Genomic DNA, 24,282 nt, shown 5'->3' on the forward strand with positions numbered 1-24,282 from the left:
TACATTGGTTTAGTAGTAAGCCACGCCCGCCTTTTCCAAGTCTTTAAAGCGCTGCGATGGGACAGCCCCTTTCATATGCGGAATAATTCTGTTCGTTTTAGTTTTAATGTCGCTCCTTACTTAGTTGAAAAACTTGTTTTTCTTATTTATTTCGAACGTTTTGAATTAATGAATTTGATTTAATTATCAAAATTTGAATAATTAAAACAAAATGCGTATATTATTCCATTTTTTTATTAGATGGTTTCTCAAAGTTGTTTGTTTTATTTACGAACGCTTTTATTAGTAATAAATATACATAACTTCAAAATTGACTTATGTAACTTCTATATCTGTATATTTTTATTATGTGTATTAGGGTCAACCAAATACATATTCTGAAAGTTCGAATTTTGTTCCATTCTGTAGAATGACTACAAAATATTAGTTAGAATAAATAGTTTTATTAAAAATAATTTTAAGGTAAAGAGCGGGCAATTGATCAGGGGGAATCCCAATCATATACTTAATTATTTTCTGTTTGTTTTATGCATGTTACTCCTTACTTTCAGTTGCAAAATTGTTTTTTTATTTAATTTGATCTTTCTAAATTATTCCTTGAAATCTGGCACCATTTTGGCACACTTTTCCCCATGAAAATATCCTCCATGAAAGACTTTTCACGTAACTTGATCTACTTCTCTACTACTAGAAAAATACTTGAAAAACTTTGTATACTTCACACCATATTATATAAATATTAGTTTCTCCTCGGGGACCGTGGGGATTATCATCCCCAAAGACGGGTTATTATATTTTTTTACCTGTTGTTATCCAACATCAGACTTGGAAAATGAGCGTGGAGGGGCAGTTGCCCTATTGTTTTGGTCACTTTGCGGGTAGTACTAGAACTTTTAATTTCCCGTACATTTCTAGGGACACTCAAATGATATGAATAGCCTCTGAAAAAAAAATCAATTAAAAAACAAATAGACATGCATCCGGTGATTGGCAAAAACAGAATTCATTATTTTTGTATTTACAAAGTAGCTTTGTTCTTTTTCTGAAACGTTTAATCTGAGGATTTCATTTTTAGGTGTTTTGCTTTTTTGCAAACAATGGAAATTTATCAGGACAAATTCTGATATAAGATTAAACTTGATGAAATTTATATTTAAAATTACATTAAAATCCGATTCTTTCGACAAAATAATGTAATAGACATAATATAATATACAAATAGTCACCCCACATTATTGTTTCTTAATATTTATGCTTTGGTTAAGTTCGAGCTGCTTTAGTTTCAGATAGATTAACTACTATTAGTGCAGTCACTTCTCAATGTTAAAATCTTTCAACATTAAGAAATATATATATTTACTTTGTAAAAGGGGTGAAATCAGTTGTTCTTGTGGAGTTAGTACAGGTAGACAAGCAATTTCGTTCAGTTCTGCTCTGGATCTTCATAAAATGGATGTGATTTTCTTGGTTTTGCTTTTGTTTCTTTATTTCTGTTAGTAGTTTTCTTTTTATGACTCAGTTCTATTTCTTATATTAAATAATTTCTATTGCTTAAGTTTGAAATCACTTTTCAGAAATTTTTTCATTCTTATTTTATATATTTATACAAATTTTAATATATAAATAAACATTCATATAAAATATTCTGTCTTATATATATATATATATATATATATATATATATATATATATATAAAAGAATTATATATATATATATATATATATATATATATATATATATATATATATATATATATATATATATATATATATATATAAAATTCATTTTTTCTTGTGGGAAAAGATACGCAAACTTAAAATAATTAGTTACGATTTTTTACATAAACAGCTGAATACCCATGAATAAACAAGGAAGTAATTAGTTACATTATGTTAGGTTGAGTTGTCTTTAAGGTAATTTATTCATTTTAATTAATTTAATTAATTAAGTGATTAGTTAAGTTGTCTTTTACTTTTATGAATCCAATTTTTTGAAGATCTAAACCTAATTCTTACTTGGAAATTAAATCATGATTACTTCACTGAAGTTGGCATATACCCCGAAGTTGTAGCTGGAGTAGAAGTTTGGTATTACCAGGCATTCTCATTAGAAAGGGGAGTTACCAGAGGATGTTGATTAGTAATAATGCTTGCTATTGATAAAGAACTTCAAATAGCCCTGTTACTTTTAAAATAAAGATCAACGAACCAATTGTTTCATCATTCAATCAAGTTCAAAATCTGATTAAAAGGAACCTTTCAGTATCATCAGCTAATACATTACCAAATAGTAAGATTGCGCTATTATAAAACTAACCCCAACCAAACATAAATTTTATTTTTAAAGACTCTTAAAGTAAAGGCTAAAGGAATGAAGGTGGACAAAAATATCGCCAACAATTTCCCCTTCAACCTTTACTTTAAGAGTCTTTAAAAATAAACTATGTTTGGTTGGGGTTGAAAGAGAGTTTTAGAAACAGACTTTTGAGTCACTAATCACTTAATCTTACTGGCTAGGGCATTGTTAATTCAAACTGATGACCTTTGAAAGGTTCCTTTAATCCAGATTTTATTTCCGTCCAGATGAATGGGGCTCGAAAACTCCTAACTAACGATCTTTTGTTTTACAGAAATAACAGGGGCTGGTCCTGGATATTGCAGTTCTTTATCAATGGCAAGCATTGATACTAATCAACATCACTCTGGTAACTCCCCTTTCCTTAATGAGGGAGAAACACCAACACCTGGCCACCCGGGCTTCCTCTCCAGCTTCTACAGAGATGGCCTCGGGGCATATGCCAGCCTCGGTGAGTAGTCGCTGTTTAATTTCCAGAAAGTCAAGAATTAGGTTTAGATCTTCAAGTTAGTTCATAAAAGTAAAGGCCAACTTAACTTAATCACTTAATTAATTAAATTAATTAAAATGAATTAAATTAATTACCTTAAAGACAACTCAACTTAACATAATGTAACTTAATTACTTCACCTGTTTGATTCATGGGTATTCGGTGTTTATGTAAAAAATCGTAACTAATTATTTTTTAAGTTTCTTTTTTACGAAGGAAGCTCCTTTTCTTGGACAATTATCTTTTTCCACAAGAAAAAATGAATTTTATATATATATATATATATATATATATATATATATATATATATATATATATATATATATATATATATATATATATATATATATTTTATATATATATATATATATATATATATATATATATATATATATATATAAGACAGAATATTTTATATGAATGTTTATTTATATATTAAAATTTGTATAAATATATAAAATAAAAAAATGAAAAAAAAGAATTTCTGAAAAAGCAAAGGGCGATTTCAAACTTAAACAACTAGAAATTAACTAATATAAGAAGTAGAACTTAGTCATAAAGAAATATAGCAAGAATAAAGAAATAAAAACAAAACCAAGAAAATCACATCCGACGCTGAAGTCAAACTTGAAACGAACAGAAATTAGCTTGGCGTCATTGATCTACCTAAAACCTTCTCCACCAAAAGAGTGCTGTTCGCACTTTACTAAAAACTAAATATATGCCTATTTCTTGTGTTGAAAGATTTTTTTAACATTGAAAGAGTGACGCATAGTATTGAATTAATCTATCTGAAACTATGTCTAAAAATGTGACAAAATGTATTTTCCAAATCCCGGAGGGAGGAGGGGCAATTTTTTTTCGAACTTAATTTACAGCAAAGCACGATTTCGTGGTAAGGAACTGTATGTAAGGAGCGACCCGGCTCAATTGTAACCGAAACTCTAAAAAACGGAACGTTGATACCAATACATACATCGAAAGAATCGGATTTTTATGCTAATTTTAAATATATAAGTTTCATCAAGTTTAGTCTTACCTATCAGAATTTAAGCGTCTGATAAAATTTCCATTGTTTTCAAAAAAAGGGCAAAACACCCCCTAAAAGTCATAGAACCGTAATGAAAATCACACCATCAGATTAAGCGTTTCAGAGAACAAAGCTGTACAGGTTTCAAGCTCCTATCTGCAAAAATGTGGAATTTTGTATTTTTTGCCAGAAGAAAGATCGCGGATGCGTGTCTATTTGTTTTTTGGTTGTTTTTTTTCCAGGGGTGATCGTATCGTCCCAGTGGTCCTAGAAAATCACGGAAGGGCTGATTCGTACGGAAATTAAAAGTTCTAGTGCCATTTTTCAGTGACCAAAAACAATAGAGGGCAACTAGGCCCCCTCCCACGCTCATTTTTCCCAAAGTCACCCGATCAAAATATTGAGATAGCAATGTTGTTCAGCAAGGTAAAAAAAATATAATAACTACGTCTTTGGGGATGACTTAATCCCCCACAGTCCCCGAGAGAAGGGCTGCAAGTTATGAACTATGCCCAATGTTTACATATTGTATTGGTTATTGAGAAGTATGCAAAAGTTTTCAAGGGTGATTTTTTCTGGTGGTGGGGGGGCGGATCGGGGGCTACGTGAAAGGATCGTTTCATGGAGGATGTTTTCATGGGGGAAGAGACATTGCTATTAAGGTGGTGCCGGATTTCCCGGAATTATTTAGAAAAAGATCAGAAATTAAATAAAAAAACAATTTTCGCAACTGAAAGTAAGGAGCAACATCAAAAATTAAAACAAACAGAAATAATTAAGTATATGATTGGGTTCTCCCCCTAGTCAATACCCCGCTCTTTACGCTAAAATTGTTTTTAGTACTTTCATAAGAGCTATTTATTCTAACTAATGGCCTTTGTGATTAAGGGGTCATTCTTACAGAATTGGAACAAAATTCGAACTTTAGTGTAAAAAGCGAGGTATTAACTAGAGGGCGAACCCCCTAATACACATAATAAAAATATACGAATATAGAAGTTCGTTACGTAAGTCAATTTTGAAGTTATGTATATTTATTACTAATAAAAACGTTCGTAAATAAAACTAAACAACTTTTGAGAAAGCCATCTAACCAAAAAGAGTAAAATTAATATGCACATTTTGTTTTAATTATTCAAGTACGGTGAGCCAAAATCAAATTCTGCATTAATTCAAAAACGTTCGGAAATTAAATAAGAAAAACAAGTTTTTTCAACTGAAAGTAAGGAGCGACATTAAAACTTAAAACGAACAGAAATTATTCCGCATATGAAAGGGGCTGTCCCCTCCTCAACGCTTTTAAAACAATAAAAGACTTTAAGGTAAAGAGCGAGGCGTTGAAGAGAGGACAGCCCCTTTCGTATGCGGAATGATTTCTGTTCGTTTTAAGTTTAAATGTCGCTCCTTACTTTCAGTTAAAAAAAAACTTTTTTTTATTTAATCTATTTAAAGAGTTTGTCCGTAAATAAACTCAAAAACAGGAAAATTTGACGACAATACCTAGTCAATCAAAGTGAAATTGATCATCATACTATACATTGGACAGAAATATTGGAATTTGTTTTCCTCGACTGTTGAGAAGTTTTATATTTTTTGTGTATTTTTACTTGTCATATTTTGAAGCATCAAGGATATCAAAAATGAATTCTGATATTTTGAATTGGTAAGGCAGAGAATTACACAACCATATACGGCTGTAACCATATAAACCATATGACTTACACCGTACACCATAAAGTACCAAGGGCTTAAAAGATGAAATTTGATTGTTTGAACTGTTTAAATGGAAAATTACCTAACCATATATGTCTGTAACCATATAAACCATAACTCATATGGCTTACACCGTACACCATAAAGTACCAAGGGCATAAAAGATGAAATCTGATTGTTTCAATTGGTTAAATGGAAAATTACACAACCATATATGTCTGTAACCATATAAACCATATATGCCTTACACCGTACACCATAAAGTAGCAAGTGCATAAAACATTAAATTTGATTGTTTGAACTGTTTAAATGGAAAATTACACAACCATATATGTCTGTAACCATACAAATCATAACTCATATGGCTTACACCGTACACCATAAAGTACCAAGGGCATAAAAGATGAAATCTGATTGTTTCAATTGGTTAAATGGAAAATTACACAACCATATATGTCTGTAACCATATAAACCATATATGCCTTACACCGCACACCATAAAGTAGCAAGGGCTTTAAAAATTAAATCTGATTGTTTGAACTGTTTAAATGGAAAATTACACGGCCATATATGTCTGTAACCATATAAACCATGAACCATATGGCTTACACTCTAAACCATAAATTACCAAGGGCATTAAAAATTAAATCTGATTGTTTGAACCGTTTAAATGGAAAATTAAACGACCATATATGTCTGTAACCATATAAACCATGAACCATATGGCTTACACTCTAAACCATAAATTACCAAGGGCATAAAAATTAAATCTGATTTTTTGAACTATTTAAACGGAAATTTACGCAACCATATATGTCTGTATGTAACCATATAAACACTATACCCCATAAAGTACCAAGGGCATTAAAAATAAAGCTGATTGTTTGAACTGTTTAAATGGAAAATTACACAACCATATACGTCTGTAACCATATAAACCATGGGCCATATGGCTTACACTCTACACTCTAAAGTACCAAGGGCAGTAAAAATGAAATCTGATTGTTTGGATTGGTTAAATGGAAAAATAAACAACCATATACATCTTTAATAAAAATAGAAAAAATCAGCAATTTCATGTTTAATGAAAAAGTTCTTCGCATGCAGTTTTTCTCAGCAGAAGGTGACGAACTAAAAAAAAAAAATGTTGGCAAAAAATCAACCAAGAATAAGCTAAAAACAGGTTTAAAAAAATAAGCTAAAACTAACTAATGACTAAGGTAAGCTAAAAGAGCTTTTAACTATTCTAAAGAGTTTTAACTAAGCTAAAATATTATATATATATATATATATATATATATATATATATATATATATATATATATATATATATATATATATATATATATATATATATATATATATATATATATATATATATATATATATATATATATATATATATATATATATATATATATATATATATATATATATATATATATATATATATATATATATATATATATATATGTACTTTTCATGGATTTGGATATCTCGATTTGATTGACGGTTCGTTTTTGTTTTTTTTTTTTAGCCAAGTGAATTACTCCTTTAAAAAAACATTATATACACACACACACACACACACACACACACACACACACACACACACACACACACACACACACACACACACACACACACACACACACACACACACACACACACACACACACACACACATATATATATATATATATATATATATATATATATATATATATATATATATATATATATATATATATATATATATACTAAGGATAGACTTTGAGTCAACCTATCTTATTTTTATTCAAACTATTTTGTTGTGGTAATTTATACACAACCTAATATAATAATTATGTATATATATATATACACACACACACACACACACACACACACACACACACACACACACACACACACACACACACACACACACACACACACACACACACACACACACACACACACACACACACACACACACACACACACACACACACACACACACACACACACACACACACACACACACATATATATACATAATTATATTGGGTTGTATAAGTTACCACAACTAAAAGAATGGTTTGGATCAAAATAAGATAGGTTGACTCAAAGTCTGCTTAAAGTCCTTGAAGTATATATATATATATATATATATATATATATATATATATATATATATATATATATATATATATATATATATATATATATATATATATATATATATATATATATATATATATATATATATATATATATATATATACACACACACACACACACACACACACACACACACACACACACACACACACACACACACACACACACACACACACACATATATATATATATATATATATATATATATATATATATATATATATATATATATATATATATATATATATATATATATATATATATATATATATATATATATATATATATATATATATATATATATATATATATATATATATATATATATATACATATCCTTAGAAGGTCTAGTTGACTTAAGGAATCAACCTAGTTTTTCGTGTTTGAACTTTTACGAACAAGAAGCGTTCGTAAGAGCTTGATCCGTTTTTCGCGCGATTCATTTTCACACTTCAACGAAGAAATACTGACAAAAATACTGTACTGCCAAAAAATAAACTATTTAATTTTGAAACAGCTGTGAAAAATCTCGTAAACTTGAGCTTTTTGATGAATTTCATTTTTAAAAGGATTCTGATTATATCAAATTCAGGATGCAGGTCTAATACTGGCAGGGGCGTTACGAGGCTCATTTTATTGGGGAGGGGGATATTTCGTAATTTTTATCGAATTGCTACCTGATTTATGCCAAAATTTTCTGCAGAAATCAATAATTTTGCTAAATTTCGGCTGATTTTGCAAAATTTCGGCCGAAATTCTCACCTTTGGCGAAAATTTTACCAAATGCCCAAAATTTGAGGAGGATGCGCGGCCCCCCCCCCCCTAGTACGCCCCTGAATATGGGTCCAGGTGGTAGAAAATGTTTCTATCATGGTCTCCTTTGCACTGTAAGATTAATTATTCTAAAATATATTTTATTTTCCGTGTAGCACTAATGAAGCTCTAGTCTTTTTGGTGAGGAGTTGGTAGGGGGGGGGGGGGCTAAGCCACAGCTATTTTCATAACTTCTGTTCATTCTAAATTCAATTTCAATTTAGGGGGCTAATTTCGGTGTTAAGAAAGTCAATAAGTAAATAAAATGATGGCATATACAATGAATACCGTTAGGATCATTACTTCCAAAAACTGTTTTGCTAGGAAACACCAAGTCAGTAATATAGATCGGAGAAAAGAGAGAATAAATTTTTGTTTATTTTATGCCTCCATCCCCCCTTCCCCAAGAGCCAGAAATGTAATACACTCAAATTCATGCGTGTTACAAAACATCTGTGATTGTTCTAATCAAAAATAATGCAGAAAACAAATTTTACCCCTCCCCTCGGAGCCCAATTAAAAAAAAAATCGTCAGACTGTTTTTTGGATTTCCTATGGTACCAAAATTTCAGGGTTTTGTCCCAATTTTAGATGCCTTTGGGTCCCCAAATTAGAAATCTGCTGCCCTAATTTCAAATCCCAAAGAGTAACTGCCCGGTACTCTATATCAAACAGTTCGTGGTAACGAACTGTAAGTAAGGAGCGACCCGGCTCAATGGTAACCGAAACTCTAAAAAACGGAAATTTTATACCAATAGATACATCAAAAGAATCAGATTTTAATTCTGATTTCAAATATATACGTTTCATCAAGTTTAATCTTACCCATAAAAAGTTCCGCGCCTGAGAATATTTTGCTGATTTTCGAAAAAAGGGGAAAGACCCCCTAAAAGCTATAGAACCTTAATGAAAATTACACCATCAGATTCAGTGTATCAAATAACCCTACTGTAGAGGTTTCAACCTCCTATCTACAAAAATGTGGAATTTTGCATTTTTTGCCAGAAGAAAGATCACGGGTGCGTGTTTATTTGTTTTTTTTTTTGTTTTTTTTTCCCCAGGGGTAATCGTACTGACCCAGTGGTCCTAGAATATCGTAAGAGGGCTCATTGGAACGGAAATCAAAATTTCTAGCTCCCTTTTTAAGTGACCAAAAATGGAGGGCAACTAGGCCCCCTCCTACGCTAATTTTTTTCTCAAAGTCACCCAATTAAAATTTTGAGATAGCCATTTTGTTCAGCATAGTCGAAAATCTAATAAATATGTCTTTTACGATGACTTAATCCCCCATAGTTCCCAGGGGAAGGGCTGCAAGCTATGAACTTTGCCCATTGTTTAAATATTGTATTGGTTATTGGAAAGTATACAGAAATTTTCAGGAAAAAAAATTTCTGGTGGGGGGGGGGGGCTTGGGGAGGGGGGTAATCGGGAGAATATTTCCGTGGAGGATGTTTCGTTGGGGTAAGGGACATTTCTATGAAGGGGGCGCCGTATTTCCAAGCATTATTTAAAAAACGATCAGAAATTCAATTAAAGAAAAACAAGTTTTTTCAACTGAAAGTAAGAAGCAACATTAGAACTTAAAATGAACCGAAATTATTATGAATATGAGGGGGTTCTCCCCCAATTCCATACCTCGCTCTTTACGCTACAGTTTTTTTTAGTGCTTTCAAAAGAGCAATCTATTCTAATTAAACGGCCTTTGTGATTCAGGGGTTTGTGAATTAACATTTTTGTTAACTTTTAATGTAAAGCGCGTGGTTTTTAATACGGTTAGAACCCCATAATATACGTAATAAAATATACGTAATAAAAAAAAACAATAAAAAAAAAAAAACGAGACGGCTCAAAATTAATTGAAACTTTTAAAAACGGAATTTTGATGTCAATAAATGTATCAAAAGAATGGGCTTATAATGCTGATTCTATTCTAAATATATGAATTTTATTAAGTTTAGTATTACTCATCAAAGGCTACAAGCCTGAGAAAATTTACCTGATTTTCTAAAGAGGGGGGAAACGTCCCTCAAAAGTGAAAGAATTTTAATAAAAATCACACCGTCAGATTCAGCGTATCAGAAAACCCTACATCATAGGTTTCAAGCTCATATCTGCAAAAATCTGCAACTTTGTATTTTTTGCCAGACGAAAAATATACGAATATAGAAGTTCGTTACGTAAGTTAATTTGTAAATTACGTCAGAAACAAATTTAGAGACAGTCATTTTGCTAAAGAAAAGTAAAATTTTTCTGCAAATTTTGTATACTTATTCAATGACGGCGAGCCAAAACAAAAGCTGCATTAACTAAAAAACGATCAGAAATTAAATAAAAAAAAAAAGATTTTTCAACTGAAAGTAAGGAGTGACATTAAAACTTAAAACGAACAGAAATTATTCCGTATATGAAAGGGGCTGTCCCTTCGTCAACACCTCACTCTTAACGCTGAAGTTAGACTCTTTCTCATAACTTTATTTCTTAAACAATAGAAAACTTTAGCGTAAAGAGAGAGGTGCTCAGGAGGGGATAGCCCCTTTCATATGCGGAATAATTTCTGTTCGTTTTAAGTTTTAATGTCACTCCTTACTTTCAGTTTAAAAACTTGTTTTTTTTTATTTAATATATATATAGAACTGGTTTCTTCAACTAAACGGATTAAAACACAGGTGAAATTTGTTACGCAATTGACTTTTCTTGAGTCTAAAACTAAGCGAGAGTTAATGCAAAATATAACTAAGAAGGTTAATGAAAGGTTTTCGGATGCTGATTCTGTCCGTCAGTCATCCCACGACAGGTTTATTTGACATTATTTGTCAAATATATGACGCTATTACTCTTGATTATCAACCAAAATTTGAAAAAATTGAACAGTCGCTGAAAACGCTTCGCAACCAAATTATAAATCAAGAAGAGAAAATCATGAAAATTGAGATGAAACTAGATTCATTTGAACAAGAAGTGCTGCTTGATTCGCTTATTTTGCATGGTGTTAAGCAGCAGTCCGGATCTGACCTCCAATCAACAATCCTGCAAGTTTTCGTAAACAAATGAACCTGACTGAAATTAATGTTGTCCAAATTAGGAATATTTACAGATTCAAAATATCTCCTGCTTTAACCGATGCCTCCCTAAACGACAAACTCCCTCCTGTTTTAGTTAAATTTGTGAATAGTGATATAGCGAAGAAAGTCTTCAAAGCAAAAGCCAGGTTAGCTTCAAGTGGAATTTTCCTATCGGAAGCATTGACAAAGAGGCGACGTGAGATACTATATACCGCTAAGAACAAATTTGGACATAGAAATGTTTGAACTGATCGCGGGCAAATTTTGGCAAGGCCTAACGGTGAAAGTGTCACTAGAAAAATTCATGCTCTAGCCGAGTGTGTTTAAAAATAAGTTTTTTTTTTTTTTTTTTTTTTTTCTTCATATGCTTGGTATCTTGCAGTATTGCAGTATTGGTATGATTGTTGTGATTTTATTTATTTATTTATTTTTTGCTTTTATTTATAGCCTCTTAGTTATTTTTTTATTTATTTTATTCTGTGTGTTGCGTTGCAGGTTTGATACATAGTCTCCTTAAATTATATGAATTTTTTTAACTCGGGCTTTGGGGATTTTCACTTCCTTGATGGGCGTTTACTTCAGTTACAAAGAAACCCCTTAGTTTTGAGTATTATTAATAATTCTATTGGTCAAATTAAAATGAATTCCCTAAATACATCCCAATCAATTAATAGTAAGTATGTTTTTAATTTGAAGTGGGCTAGTAGACGAAATGATCATTTTATCGGTCCTTCAACTCAATACTCAGGGTCTATGCTCATCACTTGATCAGCTGAGGTAGTTGGTTATTGGTGGGTGGTCTGATGTTATCAGATAATGTAAGACCTTTCTTGATTATAGCTATGAAATCCTTATGGACGTACCTGGCTACAGAATGGTGCAACTAAATTCTAGTGAGATGGCAAAGAGTGGATTAGCACTGAATATTTAAGATATTTTTCCGTATACTGATCGAAGGAATCTGTCAAGGAATGACAAAGGGGTTTTCTAATCCTAGTTTATTGAAATTATATTAAGAAATAAGGTTTTGATAATTGGTAATGTTTATAGATCTCCCAGTGGATCTGTCCCTTCTTTTCTTCAGGTCCTTGATGAGGTCTTGGATTTAATAGGCAGACGTCCATGTGAACTAATTAACATGGCTTCCTCTACTACGGTGGATTTTCTCTCAGATATGCTCACTGCTGGGGTTTTATCAAGAACCTGTATTCCGACACGTGTAATTGATACGTCAGCGTCTTTAATTGATAACATTTTTTTTTCTCTTAATTTGGTTCGGAATTCTGTTGTAGTGAGTGATATTTCAGACCATTTTACTGTATTTTCCGGTTTTATCCTTGAAAAAATATTGAATAGGGACACTCTAGCATCTGCTTCAGCTTCTTTTAGGTTTGGTTTGAATGAATTGATCCGCCTTCGATCCCATTTAGCTGAGAAGACTTGGAATATTTTTGGTGATGATAGTGATATTTGTTCAAATTTTGACTACTTTTATGAGTCAGTGAAGGAGTCTATTTTTAACGTATTTGTTCTGTCCTCCTCTACTTCAAGGTCAAGAAGATCTATTCCTCTTAACCCATGGATGACCCCTGGTCTTCCAAAGAGTTGGAGGACAAAAAATAATCATTTGAAAGCTTTTAAGTGAGCAAAATTATCTTTGATTGCTGCACATCTTCAGGAATTCAAGCTCAACATGAATGTTTTAAATTCGCCGTTCCGGAAGGCTAAATTCATTCATTATTCTAAAAAGTTCTCAAATTGTGGGAAAGATATTCGAAAAGACTGGCAAATGATCAATTCTACCTTAACAGAGTTTTCTCCAGCCCGTTCTATACCTCCAAGGATTTTTGTTGAGGGTGTGGATGTTGAGGAATTTTCATTTGTTCATGATGTATTTACATCATATTTTCCCAATTTTGGGAAAAACATTGTTTCTTCAGTCAGGTCTTCACAGTTACAACCAGATTACAAATCTTATTTTGGTCCGCCTTGTCTCAAATCGATGGTGTTATATCCGGCTTCTGATGTTGAAGTAGCCAGGATTGTAAATAGCTTGAAGGGTTCTTCGTCGTCTGGCCCTGACTGTATTCCAACTATGGTAGTTAAGTTCATTCTTCCTTCAATTATTTCTCCATTGACAAAGCTCATAAATCTTTCTTTTGAAAATGAAATTTTCCCCAGTTCTCTTAAGCGAGCTAGAGTAATTGTTTTATATAAAAGTGGACCAAGAAGTGACCCAGCCAATTATCGTCCTATATCTTTGCTGTCTGTTTTAAGCAAAATTTTTGAAAAGACCATGCTTTCCCGTCTACTTGCTTTTCTAGAGGCTAAAAGATTTTTTCATGATTTTCAGTTTGGCTTCCGAGCTAAACATTCTACGGAGCATGCGTGTGTAACTCTTTTAAGTTTTCTCCACACCGCGCTTGACTCTGGTTTGATTCCTGCAGCTATATTCCTAGATCTCCGTAAGACTTTTGACTCTTTAACTCATGAGATTCTGCTGTATAAGCTATCACACAATGGTGCAAGAGGACACGCTCATGCTTGGCTTGATTCCTATTTGTGAGGTAGGACTATCTCCGTAGATTCCCTTTCCCCCTTTTCGTCTGAAGTTGAGTTTGGTGTTCCTCAAGGTTCTGTTCTTGGACCGTTTCTTTTTTTGGTTTATGTTAATGACCTTAAAGTTGCGGTTATGAATCAAAAACCTACAGTTTGGTGTCGCCTATGTCTTCCTGAATCTTTCAATGTTAAAAAAAAAATCCATCGTTTTCGCAGGATGTGGACACTCTCGTTGCTTTTGCTGATGACAGTACCATTGGTACTGTAGTAGGAACTGAGTCTGAGATGCTTCCCAAATTAGCTAACCTTTTTGAGTGAGTCGTTCTTTGGTTTCATGCAAAATGCCTTGCTCAAAATGTCGTTAAGTCAAGTTTTTTTATATTTTTCCCGTATTTCTCTGGCGTGCCCTGAGTTATATAATATCCGGCTTTCAAGGGGCTCTCTCAGTAGACCTAAGGAACGATATGTACGATTTCTCGGTATTCTTCTCGATGAAAACCTTTCATTCATGCATCATATTGGAATAATTAATATGAAGATCTCAAGGAGTCTTGGAATTTTGAGGAAGCTAAAACACATTTTTCCTGGATCAGTTTTAAAAATTCTGTTCCATTGCTTAGTTCAGTCCTACGTCTCTTATTGCCCTACAATATGGATGTCAGCTTTCTCTTCTTTTTTTAAACCACTTTCTAAGTTATATGATAAGGCACGAAGGCTTATACAGGAAAAAAATTGTACTAAAACTAACCCAACTAGCCTATTACTTGATTTGCAGTCTCTCCACATTCTTTCGTGCGCGTCTTTCACTTTTCATCAAATTCGTGGTGATGTTTCCACAGCCCTTCAAACTACTCCTTCTTTCGTCACTGATAGGTCTTCGCATCATCCTCGCAATTCAAGGAATATTAATATTTTATTTACTCCATCGTTGAGGTCTGACTTTAATCGATTAACTGCTTGTCATATCGTTTGGAATAGCCTACCTGAGTCAGCTCAAGAATGTCACTCGTTTGGTACTTTCAAAAGAATCTTAAGAAACTTTTTAATGTCTTGATTTTTCATGTTTAAATATATTTCTGTTAATTTTATTATTATTATTATTGGGGGGGGGGTGAGACTAGCCTAGGTTGGAAAAATTTGTTGTGAGGGGTACTGAGTTTGTCTAATATTTTTTGTGGTTTGGTTTCAAATATATATTTAGAATTTGGTTTAATTTATTGGATTGTCCTACATATTTTTTTTTTTTTGTGGGGGGGGGGGGTCTCATAAAATCGCTTTTTGTTTGGGTTTTTTAATTTTTTTTTTTTTTTTTTTTGTCTCTTCTTTGTTTTGTGTGTGTGTTGCGTCTTTAAAAGGTTGAAATGCAATGCATTATATTGAAAATAATTTTTTATTTTTTTTTTATTCATTTTTGCCATTTTTGCCTTTTTTTTGCCATTTCTGTTTTCCCCTGTTTATTTTTCCTGGCCATAGAACTTTACGAGGGGTTCTATATTGATGTGTTTTTGTCGTAAATTTATTGGTTGAATAAAATGATTGATTGATTGATCGTAGGGTAATCCACGCGGAATAAATTGATGCTTGTTAGTCCCCTCCTTAGTTTTTGATTTTTTGATTTTTTTTTTGCTTCTTTATTTTTATGTGGATCATTGTATTTTATGATTTTTTTTTGATTTTTTTTTTCTTTCTTGTGTTGAGTCTCTTAAAGGTGTGAATGTATGATGTTGAAAATGTTTTTGTTTTTTCTGCCTTCTTTTCATTTCTTTCTCTCCCCTGTTTTTTTCCTGGTCATAGAGCCTTACGGGGGGTTTTATATTGAAGTGTATTTTGTTGAGTTTATTGATTGAATAAATTGATTGATTGATTGATTGAGTGTAACCCAGAAAATGGCAAATTATTTAACATTATATTTTAATAGCTCTACCAGATTTCACCAAAAATAAAATTTTGTTGAACATTTTGAAATCTCTGAATGCTGGTATCTAAACTAAGTCTAAAGAAGATTCCAAATAGAGAAACTTTTTTTTCTTAGTTTAAAAAGATTATTATAACATTTCATCTTGCTTCATTTTATTTTTATTTTAAAACACGTTTATTTTAATATTTTTTAGGACATATTCCTGGGATTGGTATCGGCCATCGGCTAACGCTTCCTCCTCATAGCAAAACGACTAACGAGATGTCAAGCTCAAGCAGTGTTTCAAGTCGGTCCAGCTATCCAGACTTCCCCCCTTCACCTGACTCTTGGATAGGAGATGGTGATACACAAAGTCATTTTTGAACATGTGACCTGACGGTGAATGTTAACTGTTTGTTGGTATTTTCTGAACAAAAATATTGTTTCGACTATTAAATCAACAGCATGATGTTCACCATATGAAGTTGAATGAAGTTCAGAAGTTCATGAAGTTGAGCATACTTAAAAGCCGCACAAACAAAGTAAACTCGGGATATTGCAACTCTGCTCATTGATTTTGTTTTCCTTGTCTTCCAGCTTTCTAGGTGAACCCAAGAAAACTGAGATTTTTAAAGTTTATCTGTAGGCTTTTTTAGATAAGGATGGCGTCAAATATCTGGTGCTAATCATGAGTATTTACACCTGGCGCAAGTCATAGTCTTATATAGTCTTTAGGTTAGTATTTTTACTCGATTTTAATCCAAAATAATTCCATCAAATCGTTTATAAATCGTATTAGTTTTTAAGTGTCGTATTATTATAAAGTATCGTATAAGCATCATTCATAATGATTTAAATTTGAAATACTGTATTAAGAACAAAAATTATTAAAATTCATACCTTTACATGGTGAATATTTTCTTCTTAATTAAGTAAAAAATGAAAATATGAAAATGTTGCATTGATCTCAAAATCCCTGATTCCTTGATCTCTAGTTATGACATTCCCTTTCAGCCATTGTGAATGTGTTTTAGGCTTTTTTTCGTAGTGTTCGCTGTCTTTCAACTAACTTCAACAAACCAGAGGTTGAAATGGTTTGATTATGTAAGCGGGTACGGTCAGAAATTGGTCAGACAATACTCCCAGTTCTTATTGGTCATGATAATTATTAACAAAACACATTTTTTGTAGTTTACCTCCTCCCAATCGGTACCCCTGCAGCTGCCTAGAAGCAATGGTAAGACAGAAAAACCATGAAACCTCCTCCTTGAAGCTCGAGAGAGGTTTTTGCAACGCGATAGCGTTTCGATTGGTTTCAACTAAACCAAATCATATTTTTTAAAATTTACAAATCATCTAACTTTTGTCGCAAATACGGATTCAACAACAATTAAATAAAAACAGAATAAAGTTGGCACCGCTACCATCAAAAACTGCATAATTGCACAAGAAGGTCTTTTTTTATCGTAAATTTAATTCCCAATTTGGTACTTATTTAGTAGCCGGTAAACACGCGAGAAGTGAAGTTTGGCTAATACTAATGTAATAAAACAAAGTATGATAAAAATATAACAGTTTAGAAACAAATTTGGGCTATATATTTGCACATTGGGGGGGGGGGTAAAGCATAGTATATATTAAATACGTAACCTAACCTAACAAGGCACCTTCCCCCCCCCCTCCAAAACCCAAAAAAAATTAATTTTAAATATAGGCGCCGGAGTGGGAAACCCCTTGTTTATTCAACGTCTCATAGGAATTACCGAGTAATGCCTATTTGATCTTTGCTTTTCTTGAGTGGTTGTCTCGCGTGTTTACCGGCCACTAAATAAGTATCCCTAATTTTTCCTAGTTTTTAAGGTATATAGGCCTATGGTTGTGTAAATTTGTCCTAGCTCGTTTTAAATTTTTCTTGTTTTTGGCAACACTGCGCTATCGACGGAAAGAGTAGCTATTAATCGCTATTAAAATCAACAGTACCAAGGCGCCGTTCTTATGGGCTCTCTATACTCTTTGTAGAGACCTTTGTTATTTTATGTTTTATTTGACTGATTCGGGTGTCCCTCATGCGCAAACGATAATGCGCATACGATTGTTCCTTGTGCGATATTGTTTTTTCATGTTATGAATAAAGTACTTGTTCTAGTCAATATGGGTCAGAAATACTTTGGACTTGTAAGGATATTTAATAAAAATCAAATGTTGTATACTTATTTGACTTTGTATCTATTTATCTAGGGTAATTGATCGCTTTTTTGCGTGATCGTATATCGGAAATGTTACAAATACCTCGAATTTGGAATAGATTCTACGGTGGTACCAGGAGCGACTCTCGAGCATTTTTATTGGGGGGCAAGAAGGGTCTATATCTGGATAGTCAAAGGGTATAGGATGTATAATATTTTTCCTCCACATTATTAGGGGGGTGCAACTGCCCCCCCCCCCTTGCCACCCCCAAACGGTGCCCCTGGGTGGTACTGTTCGAAGGGCAACTAGACAATGACCGAAAGCCGGAAAACAGTATAAATCAAAAATAGTCAGACATATAGCGTTTTACCGCCGTCCGAACAAAATCTGTTAGCCAAAATTCTACAAAAGATTGCGTTTTTGTCAGCTAACGAAAACGGGCCCTCCGAAAAACGGAGGAGGATTTGCTAGATGTTTTCCAATAAAATTACCTACGGATTGTTTTGGGTACCTGACTGACTGACCGTATTTCAAAGAGTAGGCTATACAAAAATTGTGGTTCAATCCCGCTTTCTAGGGATATAATAAGAGAAAGGTTGAGATGGCTAGGGCACGTTCTGTGGATGAAGGATGACAGATTGCCAAAGATTGTCCTTTCTGGCCAACCAACTAGGGCTAAAGTGAAATCAGGTCATCCGCGGTTGGAGTGGGAAGATGCCGTAAAGAAAGATTTAAGGGAAATTGGAGCCTCCTGAGAGGATGCAAAGAGGCAGGCTTTGAATAGATTGGGATTGAGGACGAACGTGCGTAGCTGTGTTAGCCTCAGGTGGCTTGGTGCGTCTGTGAGTTGTTAATAGTAGTAGTAGCAGTAATAATGAAAACTGTTAGCTACCATTAGCGAATTTTCTTTAACAAGATGAATCATTGTTGGAAATTTTTTTGGAGAATTTGAAAAGCAATTCTCAAAAACTGATAAAGGCAGGAAAGCAACGTCACTATTTTCTGCACTGTAAAGATCAATAAGGGATATATGACTGGTAATTTTGCTGTTGTCGCGTCTAAGGGTCTTATGTGATATTTTTACACCTCTTAGATAATTGACAAACCCTTTAATAAGCTGTTCAAAGGGAGACTCAGCAGAGTAATCTATGTTCCAGTTCACTTTCATCCTCTTGATTTACTTTGTCTTGTTGATACTCCCTTTGAGAACAGCTTAACAAACAGTTCTTTTGCTTAAAGAAAAATTCCGCTGCAGCCAAGCAGCGTAACTGATTTCTGCATTGCAAACACCGATAAGCAGTCCATGGCTTCTAACATTGCTGCTGTCGTGCCCAAAGGTCATATTCAACATTTTAACGCTTCTGAAATAATTGAGACAACCGTTAGCTAAGCTGTCTAAAAGAGAGAATCAGCTGAGGAACCTATGTTCCAGTCAGGGCCATATCCATGACTTTTGTTCTTTTCTTTTTTTGGGGGGGGGGGTACACAAAAAGCTTAAAAAACGCGTCATAAGCTTGCCGTATTCCCGTAACTACTGATCCTTACAATTTCTTCAAATTTCAACTGAGATATCCATTTAAAAAGCAACCTACTCAAACCAAATTCTTCTATTCTTCACTTAAACCTCCTTGATAAGCTTAGTTACCACTCTCTCCCCTTCTAGGGCACCTAAGCTGAGATAAGGTCTTTAGACTTAAGGGCAACGATATTTCTTACAGTGTGATGATTATTTTGTTGGTTCCTAGGAATATCCTCAGAGAAAGGCTAGCCTAGTAATCATTCCCAGGGGCGTCCCAAGGGGAGGGGGAGGCCCGCCCCCCTCCAACGCTTTTGGCATTCGGTAAAATTTTTACCGAAGGCAAAATCGGCCAAAATTTAGCAAAATTCTTGATTTCTGCAGAAATTCGGCATAAATCAGGTAGAGATTCAGTAAAATTTACGAATATCACCCCCCTCCCCCCAATGAAATTAGCCTCGTGACGCTCCTGTCATTCCTAACTTGTATTTTTTCCAAGCTTGATGTTTTTTCTCGCCCAAATAATAATATTAGTTTATTTGTTACCCAGTAAATATGACAATTAAACTGTAGTAGTAAAATAAAAAGAGAAAAAAACAAATTGAAAAATAAAACAATCAACGAGGTGAAGAACAGGAAACTTGGAGGTGAAGATCAAAAATGTAAAGTCAAATGAAGAGGTTAGTTTCCATATTTTGCACATTTCTAGTACGTAAAAAGCATAAAAATATTAAAATACAATAAGAATAACAGGAATAATAAAAATTTACTTATAACCCGTAACAAAAGACAAAGGAAACATAAAAGAAAAATATAAATAGTACGTGATACCAAACTGAAAAACAAAACAATCAACTAAGTGAAGAACGGAAAAGGATGGAGGTGGAGTTTAGATTCAAGTGAAGAGGATTCGAGAATAAAATCGAATTATATTCGATTCCCATGTTTGGTACAGAAAAACAGAGTTTGCAAATTTAGCGAAAATGTAGATCGAAAATTTTGTATGCATTTATTCATCAAGATAAGTTAAATATCTTCCTCTCAGAACGTTTCTTTTAAAGCTGCAATCGTTTGTCATTTTTTGTTTTGTTTTTTCTTTGTTTTTATTTTATGCGCGTCCTTTCTGGATCCTAAAATTTATCTGATAATAGGTACTCTTCGAATCGAGCTTAGGTTCCTGTTGGCTCTATTTGAATATTTTTGTCGGTTTATTTTGTGTGTAAGGAAAGGTTTAAGGGAAATAGGAACCACTTGGGAGGGTTTAAATAGGGAGGCTCTGAATAGATTGGGATGGAGGAGAGCGTGCTTAGCTGTGTTGACCTCAGATGGTTTGATACCGTAGTGAGTTGTTAGTAGTAGTGGTTAAATAAAACTTTGAAAAGAGTAGGTTCTAAATCTTTAGCCAGTCATTGATTTAAAAGGAATACCTATCAATCATATCCCTGAGAAATCACATAAAGTTAAAAAAAAGAAGAATTTGGTCCAGCCAGACAAACCGCTTCCTGCAGAAACAACACTCTTTTTTCACAAAACCTTTCTACAAGTTTTTGACCATAGTCGTCAGTGCACAATAAGCTGCATTTCGTTCTTTTTTAGACAGAAAACTCTGGGTGTATTTATCTATCAAAATAAATGAACAATCCCTCCAGGGGCTTGTTGGTCTTGTGTCAATCCTATGACACGGTATTCCACCTTAAGACCACAAGCGGCCAACTCCATTAGGCTTTGTTTTCAATTATTTGCCTCTGAGTCCTAGCAAATTCAACCCCAAATTTCGCATACGAGTCCAGTGGACACGGTCCGTCCCTCATCAACCCAAAATCAGTCCAACCTTTTATCACTTAGTTTTATAACTATCTAACTTAGTTCTGCCAGTTAGAAATGACGTATGAACGGATGATAGATAGATTTATCTATCTACAAATGAAATGACATAATTTTTATACAATCCTAAAATGACTTATGCCTGATTTGCCTCTCACTCATGGCTTTTTCTATAATTAGCCATAGCTTGATGTCCACAACTACTTGATTTTAGTTCAAAATCAACGAAACATTTGTCAGGAACTGTCAGAACGTTTCTTAAAAGTTTCTCTGTGTCCCTTTCCTGCCTACATAATAGGTAGTCTTCGATTCTAGCTTAACTCTCTTTTTGCTCTATTTGAATATTTTTGTTAATTTATTAGTTATTCATTTATTTTTAAGCCGCCATACAACACAAAAAAAGTACACAGAAACGGTGTACTTACTTTTACTTACTTGTACTTAGATCAGGACAACGGCTGCAAGCCTTCCCTAGCATCCAACAGTTCGTCAATGATTGAGCTCCATTTTTGGTGGTCTCTGGTTCATTCCTGCGTGATTTTGAGCCAATTCTTGTCCCACCGTCGGCCAAAGTGGCAAAATCCCCTTTGGTCTCGAGGTCAGCTTCAACGTATGCAAGCCACGTTTTACGTTGCCCCCCTTGGTGTTTTTTCCAGCCAGGGAGAGGCTGGCACTGGAGGGCTTTTTTGGTCAGCGTTTCAGGTGGTCGGCGTTGGATGTGCCCGTACCAGTCAAACAGCGTTTCTTAATAACTGACTCGATGTCGAGGCGCTGGGAGTATAATCGACGGAGATCTGCATTGCTCATTCTGTCGGTTAGTCTGACACAGAGGATCTTCCGAAGGCAAGAATGGTCAAAGATTTTCAGATAATGTACCTCTGATGCTCAGCGTCCAAGACTAGCATCCATTTAGGAGAACCGATCTTACAAATGCCTCGTAGATACGGATCTTTGTTAACAGCTGGATTTGACGTTTCCACCACAGACAAGAGTTGAGCTGGGCAAACACTTTTGCCGCGGATGCAATTCGAGTGCGAACTTCGTTCGAGCTGCTTCCGTTTCCGTCAATCAGGGATCCTAGGTACTTGAATTCTTCCACCACCTCAATTTCATCTTGTTGGAGATAGATAGACTGTATCTGATTTGGCGTATTGGACGTGAGGATTTTCGTTTTGGGAAAGAGGATTTTAAGACCCATTGATTGGGTGGTGATTCCCACCTTGATAAACATTTCCTGGGCTTCTGTGACGGTCCCAAACAGGAAACCCATGTCTTATGCGTAATCTAGATCGTTCAGGTTAAAATCGGGGCTAACCATCAGAGCCAGACATTGCCCTGAACATTATTCAGTCAATTACGAAGTTGAAAAGTACGGGTGAGAGAACGCATCCCTGTCTTACACCGTGCTCTATGAGGAACATCGTTAAGAGCTCTCCATTACATTGGATTTTGGCAAGTGTATTCATCGCAATACGCTTTCACCAGTCTCACCAGCTTGTCCAGAACTCCATCTTCAGTTATAGCCACCCGGATTCCGCTTCTTAGGACTAAGTCAAATGCCATTACGAAATCTATAAACCCCCCAATCGTGAACTGCTGGTATTTCGCTCTATGTTCAAGGATTCGCTGAGTGTAAATAGCTGATCAACGCATCCCATTCTTGGATGGACACTAGATTTGTTTTGCATGGCTCTTGTGTTGCGGTGGAGACTAAGCCGGCTGAGAAAGACTATAGCGAAAGGTTTTGATGCAATGCACATCAGTGATATTCCTCTATAATCTTTGCATTGGGTGGCCCGTCCCTTCTTGAATATAGGCAGAGTTATGGAGTCACGCCACTCTTGGGGGTATCTTTGTTAATTCTATATTTCAACGATATGCTGTGGAGCTTCTCTATAAGCACACGGCTTCCTTGAATAAAGTGCTCTGCAGGTATCGCGTCGGGTCCCGGTGCTTTATGCCGTTTTAACTTCTTTATATCTGATTGGGTTTTCTTGAGGTCAGGTGGGTTGATATTAACGAAGCACTAGGTGGTCGGCTCCAGGGATGTTCGTCCAAGGACAGGCTGCACTTATGATAGCAGTGGAGGATTTTATAGATTTTCAAAGTGTTCTTTCCAGCAGTCTATCACTTGATCTTTTACAGTAATGAGTCTGCCGTTCTCATCCTGTATTGATGTTATGTTAACATTTCTCTCAGCTCCTTTCACTTCCTTAAGAAGCTAGAATAGCTTTCGGGTGTCAGATCTCTTAGCAGCATCTTCCATTTTGTTTGCAATATTTCCCCAGAAGAGCTATTTATTCTTCCGTGCTGATAGGGGGCATTCTCTTCGGAGCTTCTTAAATTCTTCGGATTTTTGGGCAACCCATTTGATTGCTTTTTCTCTGCCCGCTTCATCGTTTTTTCCGATATCTATCTTTTATGTTGTCGCTTTTGGTGTCCTAGGGTGGATTCGACAAATGCTTTAATTACATCACGAAAGCTCTGCCACTCGTCTTCGATGCCCTTGGGCTCTTCTACCTCACGTTTAGAGAAGCGATTAGACAGTTGTATTCTAAAATCTTCCTTTACAAGTGGGCTCCTGAGTTTGGATAAATGTAGGCGTCAGGATGACCCTGTTTTCCGTCTCGTAGGCAGGCGAGAGCTCATCGAGAGCTTTAGGAGGTTGTGAT

General features: G+C 34.3%; 2 protein-coding genes across 2 annotated transcripts in view; one reads left to right on the forward strand and one right to left on the reverse strand.

The window, feature by feature from the left end:
- Positions 1 to 18,290, forward strand: part of LOC148941155 (LIM/homeobox protein Lhx3-like) — a 78,212-nt gene extending 59,922 nt beyond the window's left edge. Inside the window, exons 6-7 of the mRNA XM_089103817.1 lie at positions 2,631 to 2,807; positions 16,298 to 18,290. Of these exons, the coding sequence (XP_088959943.1) occupies positions 2,631 to 2,807; positions 16,298 to 16,467 (347 nt within the window). The 3' untranslated portion in view covers positions 16,468 to 18,290. The remainder of the gene's footprint in view (positions 1 to 2,630; positions 2,808 to 16,297) is intronic.
- A 4,218-nt stretch (positions 18,291 to 22,508) lies between these two features.
- LOC148941156 (uncharacterized) lies at positions 22,509 to 22,880 on the reverse strand. The gene has a single exon (XM_089104594.1). The coding sequence runs from the start codon at positions 22,878 to 22,880 to the stop codon at positions 22,509 to 22,511; it is 372 nt and encodes a 123-aa protein (XP_088960720.1).
- Positions 22,881 to 24,282: the final 1,402 nt, after the last annotated feature.

Source organism: Artemia sp. Qi Xiang Cuo, chromosome 18 (genome assembly GCF_049724085.1).
Source record: "Artemia sp. Qi Xiang Cuo chromosome 18, ASM4972408v1, whole genome shotgun sequence".
NCBI lineage: Eukaryota > Metazoa > Arthropoda > Branchiopoda > Anostraca > Artemiidae > Artemia > Artemia sp. Qi Xiang Cuo.